Source organism: Tetranychus urticae, chromosome 2 (assembly GCF_039701765.1).
Source record: "Tetranychus urticae isolate SD_2017Ah chromosome 2, NJAU_TeUrti_SD_1.0, whole genome shotgun sequence".
In the NCBI taxonomy this organism is placed as follows: Eukaryota; Metazoa; Arthropoda; class Arachnida; order Trombidiformes; family Tetranychidae; genus Tetranychus; species Tetranychus urticae.
The window spans coordinates 15,368,161-15,384,259 of NC_142959.1; the positions used below are offsets into that span (position 1 = coordinate 15,368,161).

A 16,099-nucleotide genomic window follows, 5' to 3' on the forward strand; every position below is an offset into this window, starting at 1 on the left:
TAGTGATAATTGAATTTTACCTGATATTCCAGTTGAATGTGTTTTACCATCAAAAAGCCAATAGACGTTGGGCTTTGGTCTTGAACCAATAGTTTTACATTCAAATGTAACTTGTTTAGAGCCCAATCGTTTCAAGTAAAGACGCTGTAAGCACGAGCGTAATGCTTAATTATCAGATTTGACGCCAGTTATGCGTTTGATAAAATGTATGCGCGCTACACGCCCGTTTAAATTTCTAGCAGCAAAAAGATTCCCCCACCTGACTCGATCCTTTCACACTCTTAATTGTTAATCAAAATTGACCAACTCTACAACCACTGAGCTATTTGATTTAAAAAATTAATCAGAATTTATGAAGTGTATTCGATAAGCAGACATTGTTACTTTTGCTTGAGTGAAAATTATTGTGTTAAACGCAAAAAACGCAAAGAGGCAAACAATTCTGCGTGTTAACTTTATGCGCTGGCCTTACGCTCTCTCTAGTTTGCTTTTGCCATAAGACTTGGTTCAATTGGGGAGGCAATCAAAATTAATGATAATTGAATAATTGATTGGAAAAGAAAAGATTGGACGTTAACTTTGATGTGGCAAATCTAAGTAGCCGTTAAATTATTGAGAATATTTCAACAGTTTTTTGTAGATTTGTAAATAAGAGTATGAAAAATGTCTGGTGAAAATTTGAAATTTTTTGACAGAAGATTCAGTTAGTTATCGAACATGGAACAGCGCAGATCAAGAAAATGTTTTTTCATTTTATATTTCTTTGCATCACTGAGCGCATTGAAAATGTACCTGATACAATCAGGTTTCGTGAAAAACCGAAATTTGGAAAGAAAATGATGTTTAAAGCAGCAATGAGTGAATATAGTCATTCACAAGTTAATGATCAAAATGGGCGAATTGGAAAGGCCAAAAATAGTTCTAAACTATTTGATAAACCATATTTCTGCCGTCAAATGCAAAATTTTGTCTCAAAAGAGACCTATTCTGAGTAAAACGGTAAAATGTCATGAATTGTAAACGCGAATGTTTGACAGATAAACTGATCTAAAAATTTTATATTTTGTCTGCATATTAGCTCATTTACAGCCTCGCAAAATTGTCGTCCAATCTTTTTTCCGAACAGGTTATGCGCTTCGGTAGGTTTTACTGTGAACCAAAGATCGTTAAAGGATCGTGAAAGCAATGGCACTTCTCTTGTCAGTTTATCATCTTGCACTTGTGTTTATTCGCAATGACTGAAGAATCAATCTGACGATATCAGAACAGTGAAAATAAAGTATCTTGTGAACCTGCATAAAACGTGCGAATCTTCAAATTTACATACAGACTTAAAGTCTTTTGGTTTATTGCCCTTTTCAAATTATTTTTATTATATATATTTATTTTTTGATGATATTCATCTTTCATATTTATCTGCATTTATTATCCAAATATTGCATTGATTTAATTGATACATGCCTTAAATTTATGTCGGATTAAATTGGACAATTGCTCCTTAAATGCATCCTCTTTGACATACAATGCTTGATTCAACGTTTACTTGAATTTCATCCACCGAGGTTTAAATCTGAGACATCTGGGTGAAAGCCAGGCAGATTGCCTCAGAGCTGAATTCCCCTGAAAATCACATTAATTTGGTATTAAAGTCAAGGGAATGCTTTAAGATTTGTAAGCGATCTTCGATACATTGATATCGAAAAGGCAACGCAGCTTCAATCGATACATCAGTCATCACCGAGGAAGCACAGCAATGTGAGAAAGCTAAAGACCTCAACTTTTGTATTTCTCATTCTGAGGATGGTTTTTCCATTGCGAAGTATCTTTTTCGATAGCACCCTACTCAGTGAAAAAGACTTTACGATTAGTCAAATTGTGGCTAAACTTAAAGGGATTTTCGATCTATTTATGGACATGATTAGACTACAGTGACTACAATTAGGTTGAGCTTTCTAGGAAATTAGCGAGCATTCATGATTGCAGCAGCCTCTTTACTAATAAACTTGAACCAACTTGGATCATCAAAAGTTTATATTAGATCATGAATTTTTTTATTGGAAAAAATTCATTTTAACGAACAAAGGCAATTAAATGAAACAATAACTCAAATTAAACCAGTTAGATCTTAAGACAGAATGCAATTAATAAAAATTATTGAAACTTGTTGCGTGATGAACGCTAACATCAATGAAAGACAGACAAAGTAAAATATCATTTGATTATTAGTTGCTATTTCAAAATTTCAATCCATTCTTATTTATTCTTTGCTTTCATTTAGAAAGTTACTTTTAAATTCAATAGTTCAAAACTAAATAAGTTTGAATGGCTTCAGGCATTGAATCTTTTGTGTCAAAATCATTTCCATTTTCTCGGTTTTTAATAAAAAAACGCTTTTTCTGGTTAACGTATTTAAATTTACGCAGTCCATGGTACAATAGAGCGATAACAATCCTTCTGTGCTGCCTTTGTACAAGCTATTTGATTAGAGCACCAATTTACATATTTGCTCCAATCGAACCAATTCGCAAACTCTATTTGGGTGACTTTGCCTACAATTACGAGTCAATTCATGATGTTATTTGGGCAGTGCAAGCATTCTGGTTCCTATCTGCCATCTATGCCATTTACATAATCGATGAGACAAACAGATCGGTCAAAATGCAAATCTGGTTCGATGGTTTATCAATTTTGGAAGAAGGAAAAGACGAATTTTTTCGAAGACCAAATGGCAAAATTATTGTTGCTTCAAAGCTGTACTATTCCAATGTTGACTCGTCGGTTATTTTCGCCTTATTGTTTAACTATTCTTTTTTCCTGCCCAATATGATTCTGCATCATTCAGATACTCCACTCTTGATTTTGCTAAATATTCATTCACTAATCATATCAGGAGCAGCTACTGCAGCTACGAATTATGGCATCAACATATGCTTTCTGTTTTGTTTTAACGCTTTCCTTGTTGGTCAGAAGTTTATCAAGCTAAAAGAGAGATTTGATACCAAAATGGACAAAACGAAAAGATGGCATCGAAAAATTTCATCAAACTCGGCTCGATTCATTTCTCTGTTGAAACAAGTTTATTACGGCAACTTGTTTTGGTCCCAAATATGTTCGGCTGCTTTCAGCAGTACATTTATCGGTCAAATATTTCTCATGTATTTGCTCTTTTTTATTCCATTGAACAAGTTTCATTTCTTTTCGCTTCTTGGACTCGCCATAATCAACTTTGCATGCGGACAATCACTTATTTTTCTTAGTGGAGTCTATGCAAAGTCAAAGGTAAGGAGCACAAATCGATGTGTTTTAATGCATTATATCCAGATATCCTAAAATAGTCCTTCCAAGTATGTGTCCAAAACAATACTTTGAAGATATTGACACACAAGACACGAGGCTCCTTGGGGCCGAGATTCTTATTGATATACATGACAAAACACGAGTAAATAGCCATTAAACTCAAACGAATAAAATATTATGCAAAATTATTATATGCATTGATAAATCTAAAGAAGTAACGTTATTCGAGAAATAGTGTTCTAATGAAGTGCATGATTTTGGATGATAAACTTATGTGAACAGACTTTATTTCATGTATCTAAAATTTCGAATTCTTGACTCATTCACAATTTTCATTGTAAACTTTTTCACAAAATTATAGTTAAATGATTGCCATAAGCAATTGCGTCGAGTCATTTATTCAAAGGATATTAAGCTCAGAGTGGTGGATAAGATGAAGCTCACGATAATATCTGAATATGTATCGCATAGGAAACTGTTTGTAATCTTGGCATCTTTGGAAATGAATAGCTACAACTATTTGCTGGTAAGTCTACTTTGAAATCAATTTAAAAATGGTTATTTCATTGCTTTAAATTTGATCCTACCATTGGAAAACTTTGCCTATTTTAGTGATTTATTTCAGAATTTAAAAAGGCGATTAATAACAGAAAGGACACTGTACACACTTCAATTTCACTATGGAATCCAATGTAAACCTTACATGTGTTAATGTTGTTTAATAACTGCAAGGGTTTATGATTTTGCGATCCTTTACCCGAAGGCTGTGTGGGTGCAAACCAACAACGATTGAGTGATTCTGAGAATCGCGTTTTCTGTATAATGGCGTCAACTCTCAGCTGACCCAGATCATAATAAGTTTTATTCTGAATAACGTTGTCTTTCAGTCCAAATATATGAAATCACTAAAAAGTGTAAAAATATTCCGATTTACCGACTGCTAACATTATATTTGATATAAAATTATGTTCTTATTTTCATAGGTTTGCATCGAAATGATTTCCCATTTATTACTTGTTATTATCAATAAAAAATACAGGTCTTCGAGTCTGTATGAATCATGATTAAAAAAATAATTGTAATCGAGTTGCTGCATGAATGCATTAAAAATGATGAAATTGAAGCTCCTCAATAAGCCAATTTCAGGGTTTTGACACCAAATGGTAACTGAACTAAGCTTTTTCGGACCGGCCAGTTGTTTCCAAGAGAATAGCTCTGGTGACCAGTTACACTTTTCATCGAACTTGAATGTTTCTTCGGAAGTTCTTAAATCAAGTCTATTTTCGGATGTTGCTGGAGGAAGCAAAACATGAGCTGTTATTTCATATAAAATTGATCGTCAAGTTTGGTCTTGTTAGAATGCAGTTTAATATTAATTGTACATTAGTTTTTTGATATAATTTACTTCAAACAAATATAACTGAGGTCACTTAATAAAATATAAAATGTGTATCAAAAGTTAATAAATGATTACAATTTAATCTTAATCAAACTGAAGATTCAAATTTTGCACTTCCAGCTCCAATAATGTTGACTCGTGTTTTCACCAACTCGCCCTGTGCGTATTCAATTCCCTCCTTTTGATCTTCATATCTACTTGTTATATTGCTATTCATGTTATTTTTAACTGCAGCATTTAGATTTATACTATTCATGTCTGTTGGTGCAAATTGAACTCCAGTAAGTGTGTGCATCACTTGATGAGGTGAATGTTTACTGGTAATCAGTTCTTCGACTGGAAATGTGAGTCCGGCATAGTGGATGATACTGCTAGGTGTACAGTTTTCAGAACAATCTAAAGAGACAGAAAAAAAGAATAGTTTAAAACTCGAATGAACAAAATTTGCGCTTAAACAGGAATGAACAAGAATAGATCGACTATAGATTGAGATTCACTATTTGTAAAGAAATGATGAAAGTGCGTATTACTCGATCATCAACCAACTGACTTCGGTATCTCAACCCAACACTAATGTGCAGTTCTGTTTTGCTCACATCGAAGCTTATATCCCTTTGAAAAACCCTTAAAACTTCCTCGAAATTGGTTCATCTCATCACACATTCACAAAACCATTCACTATAAAAAGTAAACTCGAAACTATTGAGACAATTATTCGTCTATTCATGCTTATTTTATGTTACTGAAATCGTACCATGAGAAATGGAATGCTTATCCATATTAGCTCTTCTAAGATAATTGAATGATGGAATGATATCGGGCGGTCCTTCCTCTGCGTCAAAATCGACATTACAGTCTCTTGTATCTTCTGTGCTCTCCTGAGCATTATTGCCATTGAACAAGTGTATTTGAATATTTGGCTCTCGTTGGTGAGGCTGGGAATATTGAGGATGACCATCGTATGGTTGAGAACTCGTTACGCCCGAAATTCTGGCACAATTGGCAGTAGCACAGAAACTATTTTCATTGTCACCTTCATCAGTGCAGTTTTTTGTCTCCTCATTGACCAGGTTCTTTGCCTCCTTTGAACCATTTGTTCCATTATGGTTTAAAATGTTTCGACGCAATCGAAAGATTGCTGCGATTCCAAGGAAAACAGTACCACAAACAGTGGCAACACCACCAATGAGTATTATCAGAAGCAATGGGAATCCTCTTAAAAGGTCAACCTTGTCATCAAAAGACAAGTCGGCTGAGGTGGCTGATGAAGATGAACTTTTACTTCGTTCAGCAGGTCCATTTCGGTGAGAGATGGAGTTACCTCCATAGTCTGCCATCCCGTCTTCGGATCCCATGCTGCGATCGATAAGCTTCTCGGCTGACCTCAATGTTGAACCTTCTAAGGTAACACTTGGGCTGCGTCCAAACGAGTTGACTGCATAAATATTAATCTTGAAAACTGTTGAAGGTTCCAATGAAGTGATGAAAAACTCAATTGGACGTGAAAGTGAATCAATTATTTGAAATGGATCACCAGTTTCACCGAGTTCAGGTGAGCTTTGAGTTAAAAAATTAGTTGATGAACCATCCTTTGATCCATTTAATTCAACATTTTCATCATTTTTTTCTCCTTTTCCATCATCATTATCGCCATCTCCATCATTTTCATTCTTGTTATTTTTCCTTTTTCCATTAGAATTATCATGATAGTAATAAGGAGCATTAGTGCTTGTAACATTGATAACAAGATTCTGATCATTTTTGGTATAAACTTCAGCAAAGTAAATTGTCTTTGGATGAATTGTTATGCTGTTTGATTGTTGCGATGATATGTTTTTATCCATTAATGGTGAAGATGATGATGACAACACTGGGAATGTTGTTGTTGTTGGTGAAGGTGTGAGTGAAAGTGAAGATAAAGTTGATGATGAGAATGACAAATTAGACGGTTTTAAGGCATCATCGCTTCTAAGGCCATTTGAACCCATAAATTGAGCATTATTAGATAAATTGAGGTTACCAGTGTAGATACAGCTTATAAAAAGACTATCATCTGATTGATTAACTATTTTACAATTATAAGGAAATTCTGGTGGCACTGAAAAGAGAAAATGGACAAAAACAGAAAAAAAGAAGATTATTTCTTCTGAAATTTTCTAATCGATTTTTGAATAACTCACCTTGTGGTTTGATTAAAAATCTACATGAACTTCTTTGGAGGCCGACATCATTTTTCGCTGTACAATGAACTATTCCATAATCATCTGATGAGTTTACTGTATATATAAGGTCAGAACTGGATGGAAATACAAATGAATGGTTAGACAAAAAGGTAAGTAAACAATGTCATTGCATGGTGAGGAGCAAAGAACTTGATGATTGATACAACATTAGTAATGAAAGGGAAGAAAAAAGTCGAAAGTTGAAGGCTAAAAGTTCCTAGAATCAGATTACGAATTGCGCTGAATCATGTGAAATTTGATATAGATTTTTCTATTCCTTTTTCAAACTATTGCTTTGGTTTCGAGGCATCGTAAAAAAACGATCAAAATGTATTAAAGCGGTTAACATAATTCAAGGAAATGATACATGATGAAGAGCACAAAAAGCTACAAGCCTTCAAACAATTTGTTGCATAATTTTATTTCAAATGTTGATCAATTTTAATCGGCCTTTTCTCCGTTTTTGTCAATCATGTAATTGAAGGTGTCTGATGTGCAAATCGATTTCCAAAAATTGTAATATATTTTCAGATATAAAATTCAAAACTGATTCCCATGCTCGATCAAAATCAGTATCAATTTTGCCTCAACTAGCTAGACCTCAGTATTTGATCGCTGAGCAATTTTTCCAGAGGAAATTCCGCTACTCTGGGTCTTAATTGTTTCCTTTTGCTTTTATTTTGATTTCCTCTATCACTAAATTCATGCTGATATTCACCTTAAGTCGACCAGAAAACGCTTTTAAAAAAATTGAGTTAAAAATTCAGCGGGAAATTGAAAAATGCGCCAATTTAGAGAATATTCGAGTTTGGCGCCAAAAAATAAAGCATTTGGTTGTTAGCTTAGGTGAGTGTGCCATCTGGAGTCATTTAAAAATAACTAATCCAGAAAATGTCGAGTTCCTTAATAAGAGGCTAAGAAAGATGAAGATTGAATGCTTTCTAAAAGTTTCATCAACTGATGGTATGCAAAAGAGTCTAAAATATAATACATTGTAACGTTTACCATGACTGTCGATTATATATGACCTTTCTCTTGAAGAATCATAGAAGCCTTGAACAAGGAAATATCATGAGATCGCTAGAACTGATTTCGAACAAATGTCATTTGATAGAGCAGCTCAAATTATGGAAATCTATTAATCTAATATTTGCACCAAAAAATGGCACTCATCTCATTCAAATGGGCTCCTCATCGGACTAGTCTTTCAAACATTAACAGCTCCATGAAATAACAATACTAAACAATATCTGAATTACTGAAGACTGAAATTGTCTCTTTAAAATTATTTTTCTGAGTTTTTCCAAGTTCTATATTGTACGTCGAGAGTAGCACAGATATTGAGTGTTGAAACGATACTCTTGCCTAATTTTTTGTGCAACAAAAAACTATCATCACTAACTATCGCTCATCTTATTTGCTCATGAATTATAATCAACAAAAGTTATTACAATTTTCCTTTTGATTGTATCGAGTTACTGAGAAGATCAGGTTTATCTTGGAATCTCCATTGAAAAGACACTTTTTCCGGATTAGCTTCAACATAACATCTCAATACAGCCGACTCGTGTAAGGCAATTCCATATATTAATCTGTAGCGGGAGAAAAAAGCATTAGAACAAAAATATTAATAAAAAAAAGTTACATCTTTTAAAAGTCGACTTACATGAAACCGTAAAGGCAAACAGGAGCAAAACGTATTTCAAGTTTAATTTCATTTGAAGTTCCAACTCCTTGGGAATTGGTAACGATACACTGATAGAGGCCACTTTGGTGACGGGAAACTTTTTGCAAAACCAAACTTTGGTTGCTAACAATGATACCTGTGAAGAAAAGGAGAAAAGGAAAAATGAGAATCGATTCGAAGTGGAGCCAAATTTATCCTGCAAGTTATCCTCATCAAAGGTGACAATTGTCATTATCATGAAAACTATTCTTGCCTATCGTTAAAGATAGTCAACGTCAAACACAGAACTATGAAAAAAAGGAAGAAAAATAATGCTCCAAGGCTTCAAGAGTATAACAATCAATCAGGTTTAATGGTTCAATGAATTTTTTTTTGTTGCCTTTGGTTCGTATTTATATGTGCCCATTGACTTTGACTATAAAAATGGAATCCTGATGTTCATGATATGTACACATATGTGGATGCATCGAGATTATTCAGGCACAGAATGGAATTTTTCAATGATCTTATGACCATTGAACCAAAATTCTGATTCTTCTTTTTTTCACCATTCTTATGTTTCTCTTCATCCAAATAATTTTTGTTCACTTTTTTTTCTTGCCTTCTTTTTCATTTCTAATTTTCTCATTCAAATTCTTTCATGAGCAACTAGGAAAAAAATGAAGTTTAAGATCAACAGCTAAGGTAAGAAGCAGAGTACAATGAAAAGAGGTTTATGTGACCAAACATCATGACACTCATCATCATCATGAAAAGTAAATAAATTTTTTCTCCTTCTTCACCCAAAAATGACAAACACAAAAGTGTGAATCTTTTCAAGTAAAAAAAAGGAAGCAAAAAGAAAAAGAAAACTTCTTTTTTACTCTTATATCGAATTCTCATTTTGCTCAATTTTCACGGTGGCCAACACATTCTCATGGCTCAATGATGAACAAACTTATCGTTAATAACTGCAACAATGAAAAGTTAAAGAATATTTGGATTCTTTACTCATCTTTTCACCCAACTTTTCCTTTGCTCTTCACAATCATCATTGTTACCTCAGTAACTCTAGCACTCAGTATAATGTAAAATTTTCATGATTCTGTAGGTGTAAGATTATCAAAACTCAGGTAAATAAGAATTTTCATTTCATTTCAAAAGTACAAAGATTAGTCGAGAATATCAGTAAAAAGAAAAGTTAAGTGAAAAAGTTTTGCAACTGGAAATATCAAGGAATATCAAGAAATCGAAAATGAACATTTTGTTTTTACTTTTTGTGCAAACATCAAAGTCAACATTTTAATGAAAAATTTTGAATTCAAAGTAGTAAATAATAAAATTGAAAATGGTTAAAACTTGGTTGACATGGAAATGAAGAGGAAAGAAGAAAAAATGGAAAAATTTTGCAAATAAAATGAATGTTTAAAGTAAAATGATTTAAAGAGATATCATGAAATTTAGGAACAAAGTGTTTGGCTCATTTTTTTCTCTTCTCTCTTCTTTTCTTTACTCAACGTAACTTTTTAATCTTTTTGTTTTGTTTTTTCCACTGATTTTATTTTGTTTCACCTTTTTACTCAAACACTCAATTCAATTGTTACATTTTTGTCAATCAACATTCACAATTCTCATGTGATTCTAAATGCTGCAAGTTTAACCTCTATAAATTGAACAATCATTGAACAAATGTTGACTTTTGGTGTTTTGTTGCAATTGTTTTTTTATGGATGAAATAAATTGGTTTGGTAGTTCATTATGGAGAGTTTAAAATCTTTGGTTTATTTTTTGCGCAATTTAACTTCTTTTGTGAAGCGACTTTGCGAAAAATTCATCATTTAATAGCCAAAACTATTATAATATTTAGCATTATGCTAACGCTTGGAGATTATGATGAATTGGAATTTTCTATTTACAGAAAGATTAAACATTACTACTAACATGCCCTGCAATTACCTGTTGTCTTGATAATAATGTAAAACAATCCAACGAAAATATTCCAGTCTTCCAATTGACTTGAGTTGCAAGCAAAGAAAATACTAGGCAGTTCAAGCCCATTTGCTTCTCGTTCGGTTCAATATCTCACGAATCAAACATGCAAGATGTCTTGATACAGGATTTCAGCGATAATTACACAGACAATTTGATTTGTAAAACTTTAGCTCATGACTGAAAGTGTCACTTTAGTAGTCAGGGCTGAGTAAGAAAAACGGAGGCTTTGTTCATAGATGCCAGAAAGTGAAATGAAACAAGAAATGAATTATTATACCTCTACGACATAATTCAATTTTGTCCCGTTTTTTATTGTTTCTGAAAATCAGATATGAAAAAAATGCTGATTCGATAACACTATTCAGCTTAGCACAGGGTTTTCGTCAATTGTTTCTGGATGCTACATCTTGCTCAGCACAAGACAGTTTTACTTTTATTCACTTTACTGTAGATTCACTTTTGAGCAAACCTTTACAACCGTTAATGTAGTGATTCTTGTGTGAGAAAAGTTAGAGCTCTAGGAATGGAGCGCTAGCCTCTCATTTCATGCAAATGGCTTGAATTTAATCAAGAACTAAAACAATTACCCGAATTGGAATCTCACATTTCTTTTAATTCTTTCATTTCCATCAACAGATTGATCTAGTTGAATCTTGTGGTTTATAAATGAAATTGTCTGATTAATCAACAGATATCTCTCTATCTCTAGTTTACCTGATCAGAATTTGGAAACAATTTAGATTAATCAATCCTTTCAACTTTATCAGTTTCTTTACTCAACAATGAAACTGAAACTTACACAAACATTATTACAACTAAGGAAGAAGAGAAAAGATTCAATCTTATTACAGTTGAACGAGAAAATCGAGTTTCTCCAGTCAATTAATAAAAGCAACGAAAATGCACATTGAAGGCAGAAAAAATAACAAAGTTGAATTTCTTTCTATGATAACCAAATGAGTAGAAATTTCTGCTAAATTTGATCCAATGTTCAAATCAATCGAGTTCAATGAAATGTGAAAATTTCGTAGACAAAATAAAACAAACATAAAGACTTGAAATTTTCACTCCCAAGACGAACGATAAAATGAATGCAAAAAAATGTCATAAAAATTGAAAACAAAAGTTGAATTTCATTCGCATGATAATTAGTCGACAAAATTGGACCAAACGAGGTTCGTCAAATGATTATAACTACATTTGTTGGTTTTGATTGGAAAATTGTAAAATTCGATTCGTTGGATAATTGAAAGTGAAATGGTTGATCATGTTAAAGTTTGAATATTGAATCATTTCCTTTTCAATTTGATATTCACATTTTGCACTCTATCCTTTCCTATTGAATGTCAACTTGTTTTATTACAGAGTTAACCTGATATCAATCAATTTGATAGTTTCTCCTCTTCTGTTGTCATTCCACTTCTCATGTATTCAACTTGCAGTTCTCCACTTTCATGGTGTGTAATTAAATCACGTTGGGATAAAAGTAAAACTCGTTCAACCTGAAGTTGCTGGTAAAGTTACAGAGTTAATAAAGTTAGTCACAATTTTCATGGTGTTACCTCTGAATCAGGATGGAGGAAGAGAAAATAAAAGAATGCAAAACAAGTCCCAAAAAAGAGTAAAGTTGCAAACGAAATTCAAAGTAAAACCTTTTCCCTTTTCTGATTGGATTTTTTTTCGCTTTTTTTGTTTCTTCAGTTATTCAACTCTATCATTACTTTGAATGGGCAACTCTTTCATTTACAATCAAATCATATTGAAATTGAAAGTTAATTTTGCAAATTAAATTGATCAACTTTTTGTACATTCTTCAAGATTGTGAACGTGAAAACATCATGATAATGAAATTGTTGGGTGAAAGGCAAAGGTGTGTGAAAGAAGAGAAAGAAAAGGTAGAAATTCAACAGTTTCACTCACCTTGCTTGGGTGACAATTGATTACCATTGAATCTCCATTGAACAGATTTTATTGGCTTTGGATTGGAATCTATTTTACAATCAAAGTAAACATCATTTCCTTCCTGAATCGTTGTTGATGATGATGTTGGTGAACCAAATTCAAGTTTAACTTCAGGTTTATCTGTTTATCAAGGTGGCAAATGATCAGAGAAAAGATTGAAAAATGTTGCCAAAAAAGGAATCGAAATTAATAGAAAAAAGTTTAATTGTAAAATGATTAGTTTACACAAAAAAGTCAAAATAAATGTTCATTAATAGAAAAAAATTTCAAAAAAAACAAAAAAATTCGATTTCAAAGTTTTTAGCATTTTGTAAACTCACATTGAACATCTAATTGAAGTTGATCCGATATCTGTGAGTTTAGTATTTTTGGATTCTCAGCAATACAGGATAACATGGCACCGTTATGAGACTTGTTTACTTGAATAGTTATTCGACTGGTTACTACTTGGTCACCTGATGAATGGTCAATCAAATGGAAATGAAGGGAAATGTGTGTTGATATGAATGAGATAAAGACATGTTGAGGTGTAAATAGTGATAATTGAATTTTACCTGATATTCCAGTTGAATGTGTCTTACCATCAAAAAGCCAATAGACGTTGGGCTTTGGTCTTGAACCAATAGTTTTACATTCAAATGTAACTTGTTTGGAGGCAACCAAAATTGGTGATAATTGAGTAATATGCACTTCGGTAGGTTTTACTGTGAACCAAGGAAAACATGAAACATTGTAATATTAATGAAATTGAAACAAATAATAGATGCTAATAGATGATAATAATAATAGTTTGCATGATGATGGCAGGAGTAATAGATATGGATAAATAATCTGGTAAATACAAGTATACTTATAATAGAATAAATAAAGACAAAAGATTATTATTAAATAAATATTAGTATAAACAGTTTTTACGACGAACAGGGAAGCTAAAAAGTTGTGCTAAAAAAGTGCTTAGCAAATGACTGGTTATCATGTAATCAAGTTTGAGTAACAATAGTTGAGTAATAACATGAAGAGGAGGGAAAGCTTACAAAGTGTTGCAGCCAAGCATAGAGATATTACAAGATGATGAACCTATGAGCCAAGATCAACAATGATGCATAATGATAAAGACTTTTAACAATGAATAAAGAAGAAAAAATCTAAAATCGACTTCTCTCTTGTTGTTGTTGTTGTTGTCGCCTCAAGTTGTCTCAAGTCGTCAAAGAAGTTGTCTCAACTTGATTCATTAGCAACTTTTACAAATATGAAAATATTGTAATTCGCTATCACGACTATTGGCTGTTGCACTGTCAAAGATCGTCTTTAAATCACTGTTTTCCGAGTTTAAAGACATTGGCTTTGGCTTGAATGACATAGGCGACTAAGCCACAGCAATCACTCTGACAACTAGCTTTACTGTCTGTTGATCTTAGCTCGGTCTGATTTCAATGGTTGGTTAATTTTTAGAAGGGAAAAATTATGCAAATAGTGTTCGATAATATTAATCGACAATCATCGATGGTTTTGTATCAATTGTTCATATGATTTCGATTAAATCGTTTCTCATTTTGTGCCGATTTATCGTGGCTATTATGACCTGAAATCTTTTCTTTGTCCAATTTAATCTATTCAATGATATTTGAGTTCAACAACTGAAACATTTTCAGGAATGATCAGCGGAAAGTTTTGATTGAAATGAATATCATGAGACTTTGCTGGAATACTTACAGTTGAGCTCTAAGGTGATTGAAGTAGCCAATGGAACGGTCATATTGTTATTGACAGCTTGGCAGGTTAATTTTGATAAAAGATGATGTCGAGCTAAGGATAGTATCGTCAGCTGATTTGTGGTCACTAATGATGGTTATTGATGGCAAGAGTTTCAACCATTTGACCAGTCGAAGAGAAAGCAAAAAGAAAGTGAAAATGAAGAGAAAAAAAAGTGATGATGAGATGAAAATAGTAAAAGTTTCGCTTCTTGTAAAGCTTCAGCTAACGTTGGAATTGAAATAATTTTTCAAATTCTTGATAACTTTAGAACCATTTTGGTTCAACTTTCTTTATTTCCCAACTTTGTACAATTTTTTCCTCTCAACTCTAAATTCTTATGGGTATTGATATGAAGAGAAACGAGAAAATGACGAAAAGAGATGAATGAAGAATGAAATGCGAAAAGTTTACCCAAAAAAAGAGGTTCCTACGAACACAAAAAAATCCAACGAAAGTAAAGAACGAAAAATTTTGAACGAAAAAAGTAGTAAAAAATAAGAGTCGAGATTAAGGGAAATAAAATCTATGACCAGAAAAGGAGAAAAAAAGTCCCATGGTAATGATGAGGAACATTTTTCTTTCTCATCTTCATCCATCTTGTGCGAGAAAAAGGAAGAAGATGATGATGGAAAAGATCAAAAGGAAGAAAAGGTGAAATAAAGATTATGTTGGTATTTGTCAATATCATTTATAATAAATAGACAAATAGTCTGATGAATCTATCCATCATTTGTTATTGAGATATTTTTTTCTTCCTTTCAACTTTTCATTTTTTTATCAAATTTCTGATTCTCATTTTTTGTTGAAAACCTTTTTTGTCAATCTATTACACAAGTTTGAGAAACTTACCTTCTTTATCAATGTATTCAAAGGTATCATCTAACAGTGAATTATCACGCCACCAAGTTAACGATGGACGAGGTTTACCTGAGGTTGAGAGAGAAGAGAGTGAAAAGTTTCCAATTTAGACAATTCAACATGATTGAGATTAATTTTTTTGCATGCCTTTTCCTTTCTCGACAAAAGAGAAATCATTATTTTCAAAAGTTTACTTCTTTTTTTTCATGGCAACATTTTTTACTCGCAATAACTTTTTTGTTCAACAATAATAATACAATAATGTATCATTAAGATGGTTTTGAGAGATGGATTTTCATCATTTCATCGATGATGTTGACGATGATGATTCTATTTGCTCTGAAAAATGGTTTTACCTTTTGATTCAGATTTGTGTCGGATAAAGTATCAATTTGAATTCTGCATCAATATTTGGATCAAATGTTAAGTAAAGGTAAAAGGATATTTCATGATATTTTAAAGCCATAAGAAAATGTTAACTAATGGTGAATTCTGGTTCATCCATGGAAAGTAGGGATTGAACAGAAAATTTGACAAAAGTGTTCATCTGTCTTTTTGAGGTCATGATTTAGGAAATTGATAATACAAGCAGGGATTCCATTTAGTTGAAAATCTCAAGCTCGAGTTTTCAAGGTAATCCAAAGTCAGACGTTTATCTGAGATTCAATCGTTTGAAGATATTTAAAGATTATTTTCAGACTCATGTTGCGCTTCGAATTTACCCTCACTTACCAGAAACTGCACATAATTTTTTCAATGGACCCGATTAAGGAGGAGTTTTATCTACTTTTAAACTTCGTCGAATTTTGATTCGATTTCTTTAATTACCAAAGACTTAATTAAATTTTCTTTCGTAAAATATCAATCCAAAAACTCTCAAAATCAGTTTAAAGCAACACTTTTGCTATTAAGGAAGATTGAAAATTATGAATTATGCTGCTCGACGAA

General features: G+C 32.5%; 1 protein-coding gene across 1 annotated transcript in view; it reads right to left on the reverse strand.

Moving 5' to 3' along the window:
- Nucleotides 1-4,641: 4,641 nt before the first annotated feature.
- Nucleotides 4,642-16,099, reverse strand: part of LOC107370167 (uncharacterized) — a 77,183-nt gene continuing 65,725 nt past the window's right edge. The window contains exons 6-15 of the mRNA XM_015938156.3: nucleotides 15,143-15,220; nucleotides 14,252-14,377; nucleotides 13,093-13,242; nucleotides 12,859-12,993; nucleotides 12,497-12,658; nucleotides 8,585-8,741; nucleotides 8,370-8,510; nucleotides 6,877-6,992; nucleotides 5,451-6,794; nucleotides 4,642-5,092 (exon numbers count right to left, since the gene is read on the reverse strand). Coding sequence (XP_015793642.1) covers nucleotides 4,785-5,092; nucleotides 5,451-6,794; nucleotides 6,877-6,992; nucleotides 8,370-8,510; nucleotides 8,585-8,741; nucleotides 12,497-12,658; nucleotides 12,859-12,993; nucleotides 13,093-13,242; nucleotides 14,252-14,377; nucleotides 15,143-15,220 — 2,717 coding nt within the window. The 3' untranslated portion in view covers nucleotides 4,642-4,784. The remainder of the gene's footprint in view (nucleotides 5,093-5,450; nucleotides 6,795-6,876; nucleotides 6,993-8,369; nucleotides 8,511-8,584; nucleotides 8,742-12,496; nucleotides 12,659-12,858; nucleotides 12,994-13,092; nucleotides 13,243-14,251; nucleotides 14,378-15,142; nucleotides 15,221-16,099) is intronic.